This window comes from Cololabis saira, chromosome 10 (assembly GCF_033807715.1).
Source record: "Cololabis saira isolate AMF1-May2022 chromosome 10, fColSai1.1, whole genome shotgun sequence".
NCBI classification, from domain to species: Eukaryota; Metazoa; Chordata; class Actinopteri; order Beloniformes; family Belonidae; genus Cololabis; species Cololabis saira.
Genome location: NC_084596.1, coordinates 13,245,975 through 13,260,907, shown reverse-complemented (window position 1 = coordinate 13,260,907; position 14,933 = coordinate 13,245,975). Strand labels below are relative to the sequence as shown.

Here is a 14,933-nt window from a genome sequence, read left to right as displayed (position 1 = left end):
TCCCTCAATGCGTCCAAATGTCCTTGGGTAAGACATTAAAGTTCAAGTTGCTCCCAATGAAAAGAAGCACCTCATAATGGCAGGGTGTGTTTGTGTGTTTCTGTGTGTGTGTAAGTGAGTAAATGAGTGGTAAAAGGTTCAGACCCACAAAGCATCTTTTTCTGGATTCAAGCACTTCACCATCTAAACTCATAATACATACTTTTAGTTTGTAATACATACAGTACGTGTTGGAGGCCTTTCGTCTTTATGACCAAACACCACTGAGCATGTGGGAGTTCAGTCTTGCCCAAGGACACCGACACTTGCGGGGGCTGGAGATTTTCCAGCTGGAGTACAAACAGTCTATCATCTGCCCCACGGGACTAAGAAACAGCCTCTTTAAAAAAAAGACACTACATAAAAGTGGACCATTTAAACTCTTACCCAATTAACCAAAGAAATGGTATTCAAATTTGAAGGCATAGCTTCAGAAGTGGTAGATTACAGCATTTGACCGACTGTTTGTCTCCAGATGTCCGTTCTTTTCACAAAGAACTGTGGAAAAAAGTTAAAACAATTCTATTTGATTGATAGTGAAGAGAAAACTTTTGTCATGGACCAAAACAAAGTGAAATAAAGTGTTTTTTGACTGAGAATGGAAGAGAAGTTTGCGGCAAAATGGCCATTGGCACTTGGAGCAATCAACCTACATCAAAATAAAATAAGGACTTCTTGTCCAGACATCTCCTTCCAGCTGTTGCAACCTTGTTATAAATCTGAAGACACAAAAAGAGTTCAGGACTTCCTGCTTCCAGAGAACCGATTCAGTACCAAGATATTCAAGACAAAAAAGGCAGGAATTAAAAACAAAAGTGATAAACGCTTTGTATTTTGCATCTATTGACAGTAGTAAGGCGCGGCAAGTTTATTTGTTTTGCACATTTCATGTGCAAGACATTTCAAAGTGCTTAACAGAGCATTAAAAAAAAAATGCATTAAAAAGTTAAAGAGTTTAAAAGCAGAATTCAAGACAGACATAAGTTAAAAAGAATAAAACAGATCTGATGCAAGAAAATAAAGGTTGTGGTAAACGTCAATAGTCGACTTGTCTGGACTTACAATGAGGTGGCTGTAACATTATTTTCACGCACTTTCTGGAGACTCGGAAAGTTTAAATCCCTCTGATTTGTCTGTAGGGATCATATCCACAGTCACTTGAGGGGAATGGCATTTCTGACTCTTGTCAGAAACTTGGAATAGAAATGTGATTTGACATAGGTCAACTGCCCCTAAGTGTTAACGTTCACTGCCATTTTTCTACGAATGCGTACTCCGTTCTCACTCAAAACCACTGTCATTCACGTTGTTTTGGTCTCTGACAAAAGTTTACACTTACATCTAACAGACCTAGGGTCGTTTTAACTCAGAATAAGTTCCTTTAAGGCAGTGGTTCTCAAATGGGGGTACGCGTACCCCTGGGGGTACGTGGAGGTACTCCAGGGGGTACGTGAGATTTATAAGAATATATATTTTTAAAAAGCAGTAAGCCTAATAATAATAAATAAGTCTTGAGAAATAATTATATTATAAAAAGTAAAATAAAATATAAATGCACATTCATACACTGAATTTTATATTCCGTATTCAATTTTAGTATCCTTAAAAAAAAAGTTCAATGCAACAATTCAATTTTATGTGATGAAAACTTGCAATTTTCATTGTTTGAACCCAAAAGAAGCAAAGTTGCTGATTATTTTGTGTGAGAAAATCTTTATTTATTATTAAGTTATCAATTTGTAAAGAAAATATGATTTATTTATAATTAAATTAATGATTTTTTTTGTGAATACATTTTTAGTTATTTATGTATATTCATTGTTTTCTGTTTTTCTTATTTGTTTCTACATGCAATGTTTAGTTAAGGTTTAATAAATCAGACATTGATGGCACAGCACTGTAACTGCTGTAAAAGGGGGTACATCACTGAAAAAAGTTTGAGAACCACTGCTTTAAGGAACCACTTCAAGCTCTAACTGTTATTAACACTGAATGTCAAGGACACGTAATTGACAGATTTTAAACTGAAAACTTCCAATCCTTTTCCTGAGGAGGTTTGAGGTTTTTAATAAATGAAGGTTTTCCAGTGGTAAAAAAAATACAACAAAAAACAATAAAAAAAAAAAGCTGTACACAAATGTCTGAGCAGCCGTCGGGGCTTCAGCGTTCCAGCCACAGTCAAAGCTTCTCAGCGTCTGCATTTCATATTGATGGAGCACCTGAGTGGTGCACTGTCAGAGGATTCAGCGCTCCAGCTGGGTGACGGAGCCTTCCTGGTGTCGAAATAGGATGACATTGGAGAAAGTCTTACACCAGCCAATGGAGTCATCAATAATAAGAGAAGGTGAGCGGGAACAGAGGAAGGGAGGGCTATCAAGGTGCAGCACACGCTCCTTTTTCCGGTGGGCCCTCAGGGGCAGACGGAGCCGCAGAAGGGCAAGATGTGGCACGACACTCATGAAATCTCGGATTTGACACCTGCCCCTTCATGTGAGAGTCTGTGAGAGAGGGCAGGGAAATCTCTTTTTTTCCTTTCTTTTTAGATTAATTTAAGGGAGCTGATGCCTCCTCCGCTCGTGACTGCGTCTCTGAGTTCTGTCAAGAAGGTTTGACTGAGGGTACAGAGAGTGGCAGAGCGATGTGGCCTGCATCAGAGGTTATTACCTTTGAATCGATACTGAATGGATATTATTCGCCAAGCAGTCAGTCTTCTTCGTCCACGTAGGTAGCGGGAAACCAGCCCACCTGAGAAGCAGCAAAACAAACTAATTATATAGCAGCACTCAATGGCACAAATATAAGACATGTATTTTTATGATATTTTATAAATCTGCACAGATATGGCCTGATTAGATTTTCTCAGAAGTCATAAAAGTATTGTTGCATGGAAACACACCTGACACACACCAGCTGAAGCTGTTTTCTTGGGTAGAATATACTCAAATTCCTTAAATTCTCAATATTTTGTTGCAGTAATTGCTACACACATGGGTAACAGCCAGTACTGGAGTTGAGGGGGGATGAGGGGAGATGGCATCCCCCCTGAAATGAAAACTGTCAAAATCATCCCCCCTGTAAAACTGCCATCCCTCCTTTCCATCCCATATGTCATTTCATCAATGAATGTGGTTTTACTGCTATTTCAACATTTAGAGTCATCACCAGAAAAATAACACCAGAAAAATAACTTATTTTCACCTGTTTCAAGTACATTTTCACTTGAAATAAATAGGAAAAATCTGCCAGTGGGACAAGATTTATCTTCTCATTACAAGCAATAAAATCTTGTTCCACATGCAGATTTTTCTACTTATTTTAAGTGAAAATCTACTTGAAACAGTTGAAAATTGTTGTTTTTTCCAGTGAGGAGTCTTGTTTTAAGTGTAATGAGATTATTTTACTAAAATGAGACATTTTAACTAGAAATAGGACAAATATTCTTGTTAAGATTTTGAGTTTTTGCAGTGATCCATTTTACTTATCCTGTGAAGGACAGAGGCATATTGATAAGTTCAGAGTGGTATTTAAAGGGTATTTAAAGCTTACAGAAGGCTGCATTTAACTGCTGCTATGTCATTCCTGCAGTATTTCTGCAGGTGCTTTGGTCAGTGCTATTATTTGTAATATATTATATTATTTGTAATCAGGACAAATGATCTGTCCCCATATGATAAAATCCACCATCCCCCCTGATTTCTTTTTTTACAACTCGAGTACTGTATAGCAGCACTGAATGGCACAAATATGAGACATGTCCTTTTATGATATTTTATAAATCTGCACAGATATGGCCTGATTCGATTTTCTCAGAAGTCATAAAAGTATTGTTGCATGGAAACACACCTTCATGGCAGAGCTGAAGCTGTTTTCTTGGGTAGAATATACTCGAATTCCTTTAAATTTCAATATTTTTTTGCAGTAATTGCTACACACATGGGTAACAGCCATAAAGTGGATATAAGATTCAATTCAACTCAATTCAATTTTATTTATATAGCGTCTATTTCAACAGAAGTTGTCTCTAGGCGCTTTCCAGAGACCCAGAACATGACCAAGATATGGACTAAATTATTGAGATGTCATTTAGCTTTAACAGCCTTGGATTTCTGCAGCCCCTACAGGACTGTCTCAGACAATTAGAATATTGTGATAAAGTTCTTTATTTTCTGTAATGCAATTAAAAAAACAAAAATGTCATACATTCTGGATTCATTACAAATCAACTGAAATATTGCAAGCCTTTTATTATTTTAATATTGCTGACTTACAGTTGGCTTACAGTGGCTTACAGTTTAAGATTAAGATTCCCAGAATATTCAAATTTTTTGAGATAGGATATTTGAGTTTTCTTAAGCTGTAAGCCATGATCAGCAATATTAAAATAATAAAAGGCTTGCAATATTTCAGTTGATTTGTAATGAATCCAGATTGTAGGACATTTTTGTTTCTGTAATTGCATTACAGAAAATCACAATATTCTAATTTTCTGAGACAGTCCTGTAGATGACAGGCAAGAACACAAAACACATCCAAAACCATCGTCTGTACCTGTAAATATGTTTATTTTTGCTGTGAGCTTTTTCACCCCAGGAAGATACTGCTTGGTTATACTAAATAGCTAAAACATTTACATACAATACTATTTTCACTCGTTTAGTAAATAGCCAAGTATGACATTTCTGTCCCGTGTTGCCTGCTCTCTCCTCTCTTTTACCTGCTTTCATCTCTGCCAAATGGGCCATAATTGCTAAACCCATACTCATTCTGACCCCTAGAAATATTTGTGCAATACAGGTAAACACAGGTCTTAATTCTCACGAAGAGTGTAAATCAAAACCACTTAAGCTGCGAGGAGCAGAATGGAAAATGTAGTTGTAAAAGTACCCTGCCGTCGACCTCCCCCTTCCACCATCCATTAGACATCTTGGTGTAGATCTTGATAATGTCTCCCTGCAGCAGAGAGAGCTCCCGGGTGTCTCTGGAGCTGAAGTCATAGCGTGCCACCGCAATACCCACCACTCTAGGAGAAAAGACTGAGACAGAGAGAAAGAGAGAGAGAGAGTCTTATCGGGAGAGCTATTGACAACATTTCACATATTCTGACAACGACTCTTAGAAGTTTTGGGGTGATATGGACAAGTGTTTGTGACACATCTTGGACTGAGTGGACAGAGTTCATCCTGTAAAAAAAGGGATTTGGATTCTAATCAAACCATGCACTCCCTTACAGGCGTATTTACTGTTAAAGAAGATTTAAAAAAAAGAGGAATGAGCAACCTCAGCTCAACTACAGTATAGCTGGTTTATTGATCTTGGTTTTATATGACTGCAGTATTATAACACTTCTTTGCTTGTGCAAGGGTTCTTTGGTGTGACGTGCATTTCTCATGGGCATTATCCAGAGTGAAGTACAGTAACTATAGCAATCTTGCATGGATGATGAGGGAGCAAATAACCTTGACTTGTGGACCTCACTCACTGTATAGTAAGAGTAGAATCAAATAAAAAGAAATGAGAGAAAAGGCCAGGTTCACTATGAAAGGAGATACATTCCACACCCCGGCTTGTTTGGGCCTGGTACACAGTAGTGAAGATGAGAGGTCAAGGTTTATCACGGTCACGTGTTGTACTTATTAAAAGTTAATTTTGAACTCAACTCAAGCAAATGCATCAGGGTATGCAAGATTATTCCCACACATGCAGGTCAGGACTCATATCACATGTGAACACTGGTGTGCTAATATTTGTCTACTTTATCTATGATGCAGATGACACCACTATGCAGATATGCTTGTTGAAAGTGATGCATTTCCTGACTTATACAGAGGCACATCACACCAAGACAAATGCTCAGCCACACAAATACACACATACGGGATGTTATCAAGCACAAAAATACACAGAAAAAAAAACAAAACTGAAAATAATCGTATTAGATCCCCCATTGCACCATTCTGGTAGAAGGAAACTGGGGGTGGGGGCAATCAAAAAACTCCCCATTTCTTGCCTGAGGGCTTTATTTTTTCAAGGTGGTTGCCACAGTTGCTGGTCTTTAACACTTTTATTGAACATTAACACTAATTTACTATTGTGCAATACATTTGTCACAGTCAATTAAGCAAAAAAAACACACATCCACTTTTTCAGTAGCTGAATTATTAGTGTAATTGTTGGATTTTGTAAAATGGAAACGCCAGCAATTGTGGCTTTTCAGCTCCACTCTTATGCAGTTATATTTTCCAAGAGGGAAGAAAGTGAACCATTTCTGTCTAACAACATGCTTATGTGAAACGGTTTAACACCAATTCACATTGATCTGTGTAAAATGGCATACAAGCAGACATTTGTTAACAGAGGTGACAAAAAAAAACAAGAAAGTTTGTCTTCTGCAGCCTAGAAATATGGGCATAAAGCAAGAGAGAAACAAAGAGAGTAGAAAAGCTGCACCAGTACCTGACCAGAAAGGCGAAGAGGAGGGAGGAACAAAGCCGCAACCACCAGGAGGAACTAAAGAGAAGCCCGGCAAGTGTGGGGGGAGGGTGGATTCAGGCCGTGGTGGAAGCAGAGAGGACATAAGAAAGTAAATGTGAGCTTGATAGAAGGAGAGTGTGTGAGAGGATAGGGGAGACAGAACACAGGAATCGTCAAAGTCAGACAAGAAAGACTAAATGAATCCCAGAACTGAGAGAGGAGGACTAAACAGTCCAACTATGACAATTTCACGTAGCACAGTTTCGTTTCGTCATTTCAGGGTTTGATTTGTCATTTCGTCTTTCACTTATCAACATTTCAAATATTTTCATCTTTCATCGTTATTACCATAGTTTTTTCTTCTTCACTATAGCTTTTCATACTTTCAGCACTTATGCCGAATCTCGATATTTGGGGTTTCCTTACGTTTTGGTGTATGAATGTCTCAAAGTTCAAAGAAAGATCGGCAGAAGTTAAGATTGCTAAAGCTGGAACTAAAGTCCTCTTAATAATCACAATGAAATGTTCAATTATTATAGATACAATAAATAGCCCAGCTGATTTTTATTTTATTTGACCACTGCATCTCCCACTTATTTACAACTATAAGTACTAATCGCATACTTAAAAAATATCTTTTTATGTATTAATTAACCAAGTCTTTAAATTTTATAGCACATTTAAAAATGTCCAATGTTGACCAAAGGGCTTTGCTCTCAAATATAAAACAACATAAAATGAAGGTACATAAAAAAAAACAGCAAAATAATGACAGTATTTACCAGATGTACATTTCAGCTGAAACTAAAGGCCAACAGGAATAGATGAGAGAACATTAATCATGTTTATAGTAGAAAATAAAAATGTTCTCCGTCATCCATTTAGCTACACAGTGAGGCTTCCACAACTCATCCCACATCACACTGCATATTTATTGGCATTAGCAAGATCATCATCTTGAGACTAGGTCAGCCATAGCAGCATGTTGGAGAGCGTATTCATGACCAGAGCGTGATGCCGTGACAAGAAGACATCCAGGATCCTGAACTGTGCGGCCTAAAACACTGATGCTCCCACGTGAAATCCAGTGTGAGTCATCAGAGGTGCACACTGAGAAAACACAACAACATGCTTCCACGCCATCGCCTTCTTCTCGTTCCCATGCAGACGGAGGCTATTATGTGCTCAGTGTCCGACCCAAATATTTACATGCTTTCAGGAAGAGGTTAAACAAACACATGTGTATCTGTCATATACAAACAACTGACCATGTCAGCAAGATCTTGTATTACTTTTCCATGCCATCTCTGTCCTTCAAACTGGTCATGAAGCCAGGTGAACACTCTATGAACTAGGGCTGGGCGATATATCAAGATTTTAATATATATCGATATATTTTCAAACGCGATATGGTACGAGACAATATCGTTTATATCGATTTTTTTTTTTATGATTTTGATATAGCTTATTTTGTGACAAATTGACTTGAATGTTTTATTTGAGATTTGCACAAATGTTTTGTTATTTGCACAACTGTCAACCTCAGTGGAAAAGTCTGCCTGTTACTGTCTACATTGTATTAATTGCACAGTGTATTTTAATGTAATTGTTTTGCAGGAAAGGGATATTTGTTTTATTTTATTCAAGAAGCATTTTTATTCTATATATGCAAGCAGTTTATTTTTATTTCATTTGTTTTATACATTTTGATATTGTGCAGACCTCTGTTAATAAAGGAACCTGTGTGACATTTGGCACGAGGCTTTGTATTAAAACCGACTGTTTTTTTAAGGGTTTGCCTTAGAAAAAAATGAAGCTAACAGAGATGCTATGCTATAATGCTTTGGGGGAAACCCCAATTATGGCACAGAAAAAATATCGATATATATCGAGTATCGCCATTCAGCTAGAAAATATCGAGATATGACTTTTGGTCCATATCGCCCAGCCCTACTATGAACACTCTACAGTTAAAATACTAGTAGACTTTATTGCTGTATAATTTTAATCAGACATACCAGTTTTATATTCCTTTACTATTTTCAGAACCTACTATATGCACAGAGATTTTCATCTGTATCCATAATCATTACCGTTGGTATAGTCCATTCAATCCAGTCCATTCTCTTGTTTTATTAAGATTTAATCTTGGTTATCTGTTCTTCTTCTACTTTTGAATTCCTCTTTTGTGTTTAGGTTGATTTCCTGTTTTATTTTGGTAATGTTTTCCCTTGTGCGTAAATTGATTTGTTTTGCTCTGTCCCAGTTGCCTTCGGGTGATTGCGTATACAGTCTTGCCTCCCCTGCTCCCCTGCTAGTCCGTTTGTTGTGCTCCCTATCATGCAATTTGTTGTGCTTTCCTGTTGGGCTCTTGTCATCCCTCTAAATGATTGTTTTTGTTTCATGGGATATCCTGCTGTAACAAGACTTTTATTAAAAGGACTTTGTTTTTCGCTCCTGCCTCCCTGGCATTTGGGGCCTCACAACACCTCCATCATCATAGCAACCATGAGAACACAGACCTTTATACCTCAGGAAGATCAATACCAATAATCCCTGGATAATTTTCCTGACAGACATTAAAAGATCACAGAATTGCCAATCATTTCCTAGCCAACACATTCACACATGATGAAAAGCACCCATCTAGACTTAATTAAAGATGCTTGCTAAGGCTTTCCCGAGCACATTACTCCAAAGTTTTGATGGAATTTCAGCAGTTTCTGCAACTTGTGACTGTTTGCTCAACCCAGCATTGTGTATTCTTCGCCATGCTGGCTCTGTTTTAAGATTCAAACATTTCCTTTTGCTTTTTGCATGACATCTATCTTTCCACAGAGGCTGTTTACCATACAGTGCCCACACTAAATCTGTCTATGGGGGTGGACGACTTTAAGCAATAATAATCTATCCCAGGATGCACTGAGGCAATGGTGGGTCTGTCAAGGCTGCATGAGAGGAGGTAGCGCGGTGAATGGCAGAAATATACAAAAGCACTTCTTACAGAGCTGCTTTGAAGTCTGATGTGCTGGGAGACCAACGCTGCAAAAGGAGGCAGAAGGATGTGGATGCAGGAGAATTTTACATGGGAGCAGGCACAAAAGCCTAGCTTTGACTTTGTTCCAGCGTTCATCTGCTCATCTCGGCTGCTGGGTGTTTACGCGTATGTTTCTTTTTAAGTTGAGACAGTTTACCCCCAGCCGCTTCCTGCTCTTTTAGATCGCATCATATTTGAAAAATTATTCCACTTTTGTACAAGAAGTCACAGGCCCTCAGTGGGAGCAGAGGTATTCCCCGAGGTGTGTGTCAGCGGGCGACTGTCACTTTTTTTCCTTTTCCTTTTCTTTTTTTTTTTTTACAGCCAGCGCAAGTGAAATGTCATGTTCTGTCAGGAAAATTGTGAAGCCATCTCGGAGCTGAGTAGAGTTCAGAGTGTGACGTCCTGAAGTTGCTGACTCCTGGTGCTCGCCTCAGGCGCTCAGCCCTAACTGGGGAACTCCCTGCCAAACCCGCTGAGCTCCTTTTTTAGTTTTCCCACTTTCCATATTTTCTTTTCACACATACTCCTCATCTACTGATAATTATCTCGCTTTTTAAAGCCATTTACACTAATCAATATACAGTACGGAAATGCTTAAGGAAATACCTTCATCTAAAGAGAAAGCTAGAATAGAATAGAAGACTTTATTGATCTCCAAGAGGAGAAATTCAGTCGTGCAGCAGCCAAAACACACACACGCTTTATACAAAAAATTTAAAATAGAAATAACCAATAAATAGTTAAATAATAAAAAGAGCAATATAAAAAGTAGAAAAAGAGTATGTACAAGAGAGAAAAAAATAGTAAACCTAAAAAAAAATTGATAATATTTACAAAAAAATAGCATAAAGCTAGCATAAATATATTACAATTACAATAGAATTGGATCAGCAAGATGAGGGAGGAGCTCAGTGCTTCTTCTTGCTGAACTCTCCTCCTTCCTCAAGCCTCTATCTCTGCTTCTTGCCCTCGTCTATTTCATTCTATCCACATTTTGCTGCTAAGACTGTCTGTTTTTTAACTTGCCACTTCTTCTAATCTCCTCCTTCTTCAAACCGCCTTCCCAGTTATCCTTCACATGCTCCCAGAGTAAATGAAAACTGCGTCTGTCTCAGAGGGCAAGAGAAGATGCAGTGAGCGGATGTTTTGAATGTAAATACGATCTTTTTTTATTTTTGCTTGTCAATGCTTGATGGGCTATGCTGAGAGAGGAGCTTTTAAGCTTTCATGGCCAATAATTAATGCTTTACCATCCAGTACTTCAGGAATTCAGCAGCGAGCGCATGAAAATGCCATGAAAAGCCACGCTGAATCCTCTCATATATTAGACAGCAGCGAATAATGTCACAGACCTTCATTGGTGTGTAATTAAGTGATTAAGCATCAGGTCCCTTTAATAAAAAAATAAAAAAACAGCAAAAATCTTTGACACCATCTTTGTGTGAAGTTAATTTGTATTATTCTTTTAACTAGCATTAAATTACACTACGTGCAGCTCTGTTTGATTCCTGATTCATAGTCCGACACAGTTTAGGTTATAAATAAATATTATGTACTTCTTACTTATCTTCTGTACATACTAAGTGAGTCATATATCCATGGGAACCTGCTGCAGGTCATCTGGTGTTATTCCTTCTCATTGTTACAGCACTTAACACTCTGAGTAAGTTTTAGTTCTTTAGGAGGTATAAAGATAAATATAAACATAAAAAAGATACATCTATTTCCTTTGAGCCATCTTGACGTAATGAAGATGGCTAACAATAAAGCATATGTTAATATGAGGTATTTATAACTTTAAAGGAGCTTGAGGCTCCTTTTAAGAAATGAGACTCTCTAGCGCCACCCTTCACCACGACGGCCGTTGGGGGTACTGCAGCCAACAGCGAAGCCGGCACGGGAGAACGGGGAGAACGTGCATGCAGCGTCATGTGACGTCACATCCACAGGACAGCGCGGGAAATTCGGGCCCAGAATTGCATCACATTTTGCAGCACACAGCCTGTTCAAGGCAATGGAGAGATATACTAGAGGGCTCATTCTTTTTGGTTTGGAACGCTTCATCTGACATTATTACTAGAAAACTTAAAACGTATACAAATTTTTTTCATAAATCCGGCTGCCTCAATCCTGCCTCATGCTCCTTTAAACATGCACTCTCTGATTAAACAGCCATTTAACACCTGAAAATGATTTCCTGCTTGTCTGCACGGTTTTACAATGTGGGGCGTGAACAAAAATATATTAGTTAACTAATGAATTAAAGATAAATACATTAAAAAAAAGTATTTTGCGACAAAAACTACAAAAACTTTGAAACAGCTGAAAAAATGTCTCTGAATGTTTTCCAGTTCTAATGTCAGGGAAGAGATGTGGGCGTCTGTAACGCAGACTCACCACTACCATCACTGGGAATGGCCCTGGGCAGGTTTCCGTTGGACAGAGGCCGGTAGGGAACCTGCAGCGTGGTGTCCAGACTGCTGAAACCTTCCTTCAACGAGTGCTGTTTGTAGTAGTCCACCAGCTCCTGTGTGGAAGAACAGAGGAGGACAAAACATCGTCGTAAACATCGTCGTAACACCTGCAAGCCAGGGGAGAACTCAACTGCATTATCTACAAATGTGTAAAAATCGATGCAAAGACATCAGAGGAGCCTAGCTGGGACGACGGTAGGGTTGCCACCTTTCAGAAATAGAAATAAGGGACGCCCCGATTTCAGCAGCGCAGGAGCCAAAAAAAAAAGCCCCAAAACTTCTAAACTGAATAAAAATGTGTTTAATTTATATGAAAAAACAGAATGCTTTGATTTAAAGTTTAAAATGCTTTAATAGCATTGAACTTACATGACTGTATAGATGTAGAATATAGATACAGGTGAAGAATATGGTGTAAAAGTTAATTTATTTCAATAATTCAACTAGAATATGGTGTAAAAGTTAACTTATTTCAATAATTCAACTAGAATATGGTGTAAAAGTTAATTTATTTCAATAATTCAACTAGAATATGGTGTAAAAGTTAATTTATTTCAATAATTCAACTAGAATATGGTGTAAAAGTTAACTTATTTCAATAATTCAACTAGAATATGGTGTAAAAGTTAATTTATTTCAATAATTCAACTAGAATATGGTGTAAAAGTTAATTTATTTCAATAATTCAACTTAAAAGGTGAAACTAATATATTACCTAGTCTTATTACATAGCAAAGCAAGATATGTTAAACCTTTATTTGTTATAATTTTGATGATGGAATTGTTTATTGATTTCATAAAATAATCTCCAATTTATTTTTTTATTTGGGGTTTTCATAAACTGTGAGCCATAATCACCAAAATCACAACAAATAAAGGCTTGAAATATCTCACTTTAAATGTAGTGGGGAAATAATATATTTGTTTCACCTTTAGTTAAATTTACTACGAATGACGTTTTCACATATTTAGTGTTGACGTGTGTGTGACAGACGTGTGTATGGGGCGTTAATGAAAATACGGGACAAATCGCGTCCCGTATTAGTTCAATACGAGACGCAACATTTTTTTCCTCAAATAAAGGACAATTCTGTATTTTACGGGATGGGTGGCAACCCTAGATGACAGTCCTAGTTTGGTAAGAATTTAGTTTATTCCTCTAACTGCCAATTAGTATAAGTACAGGAATCAGGCTGACTCCCGCTGCTCATGTTCCACTGGTGCTGGAATACAATGAGGCCTAGTGGCTGCAAAAGTAATGCCAAAGCGATTACATTCATTTATACTACAACACTCAGTAAGAGAGAGAGAGAGAAAGAGAGAGAAAAATCTGTGTTAATCCTTTACCAGCACAGTCTTGAAAAGTCGACTCTCAGCAATATAAAAGCCTCCATCCTTGGTCAGAATCTTAATGTGCTTGACTTTATCGTTGAACCTGTGGAGGATTAATAAGACATGGGCTGTTAATCAACTATACATGCCTCCACATCAAACCAGGCTGGAGAGAACTAGCGCGGAGGTCTGTCTGAGCCGATAACTTGATTTTTCCTGCTGAGACAAGCAACTTTGTTCGACAAGAACACCTCTGGTTGTCTCTGCTGTGCAAATCAGTTCCAACTCAACCATCACAGTTAATAACAATAGGCTTCACCAGATTCACCTTCTGCAATCAATTGAAGCTGTGTATGAGCACATTCTTGGATTTTTGGGGGGATTTTGTTCTCATCTCTTAAAGCAGTTTTAAAGAGTTTTTTTCTTTAATTGTTGTGAATGGTTGAGAAAATCAACTTGAGATGTATTCTTTCACTACCATAAAATTCATACTAGTACCAAGTCTACAACTGATTTTTTCACTTCAAGTTTCACTTCAATGAGCACTAAGTTGTTGTCACAGCAGATATTTGAAGTCGTCCTAGCAGGGAAGCTAATTAACACAATTTTGCAACCTTTGTAAGAAAGCAAACAGCTCAATAGAGTACAAGCCAACGCAATTACAAATGTTGCTATCATGTAAAAATACCAGTGTTATGGGATTGTGTCTATCGCTCTCAGACAACACTCATAAATTACGCATATTTAGCATGCTGGCAAAAAGTTATTAAACTCAAACTGAGTCAGTGAATTGCTTCTCATTTATTGAACGATGTGTAGATGTGAAAAAATGATAAGGAGCTGAAACTACAAAAACTGGGCTACGAACGGCCCGGTTCATTATTCAGTCCTGGAGAGATAACTGTGGACCATCTTTTTTGTGGAAGAAATGGGGTCGGAAAAATTAAATCTTGAAAATCGCGATCAGAGGTCACTTAAAGGTTGGATGAAATAAGAATAATCAGTAGAAAACGATATAGAGATCCAACAAATCCATTATTTCTTCAGTTAAAATTGTTGAAATTTCATGAACTAGTAGACTATAGTATTCTGCAAATTATGTTTAAAGCTCATAAAAAAACTTTACCAATCAACATTCAGAAAAGACTTGAAAAAAGAGAAAGCAAGTATAACTTAAAAGGAACAGAGATTTAAAAAAAAAAACAAGATTCAGGACTAAATTGATGGAATGTTGTGTTTCTGTGAAAGGAATCAGTTTATGGAACAATCTGAACAAAGAAAACAAAGAATCCAAATCAAACATTACATTCAACAGAACAATTAAAGCCTGTATGTTAAATAAATATAATGTTAGTTTAAGTTTGATTGACATACCCATAGATGGCGGTAATTTTATTTAGTTTTTAGTTTTTTATTTCACTTAGTTGTTGTTTTTTTTTTTTTATTTATGTTATTTGTAAAGTTATTTCTTGGAAAAAGGGGCAGATCAGATAAGATTCTTCTTCTTTCTGCTCCCTTTTCATTCACAATTTACGAACATTTGTATTTGTATTGAATTGTTTTATTTTATTTTGAAT

At 37.3% G+C, this 14,933-nt stretch overlaps 1 protein-coding gene across 5 annotated transcripts in view; it reads right to left on the bottom strand.

Moving 5' to 3' along the window:
* Positions 1–1,828: 1,828 nt before the first annotated feature.
* Positions 1,829–14,933, bottom strand: part of LOC133452440 (guanine nucleotide exchange factor VAV3-like) — a 75,357-nt gene continuing 62,252 nt past the window's right edge. For 2 of the 5 annotated variants that reach the window (XM_061731744.1, XM_061731746.1), the window contains exons 24-28: positions 13,372–13,459; positions 11,948–12,077; positions 6,493–6,546; positions 4,924–5,072; positions 1,829–2,784 (exon numbers count right to left, since the gene is read on the bottom strand). In XM_061731744.1, the coding sequence (XP_061587728.1) occupies positions 2,743–2,784; positions 4,924–5,072; positions 6,493–6,546; positions 11,948–12,077; positions 13,372–13,459 (463 nt within the window). In that variant the 3' untranslated portion in view covers positions 1,829–2,742. The remainder of the gene's footprint in view (positions 2,785–4,923; positions 5,073–6,492; positions 6,547–11,947; positions 12,078–13,371; positions 13,460–14,933) is intronic. The other 3 variants (XM_061731747.1, XM_061731748.1, XM_061731745.1) reach the window with 2 other exon arrangements.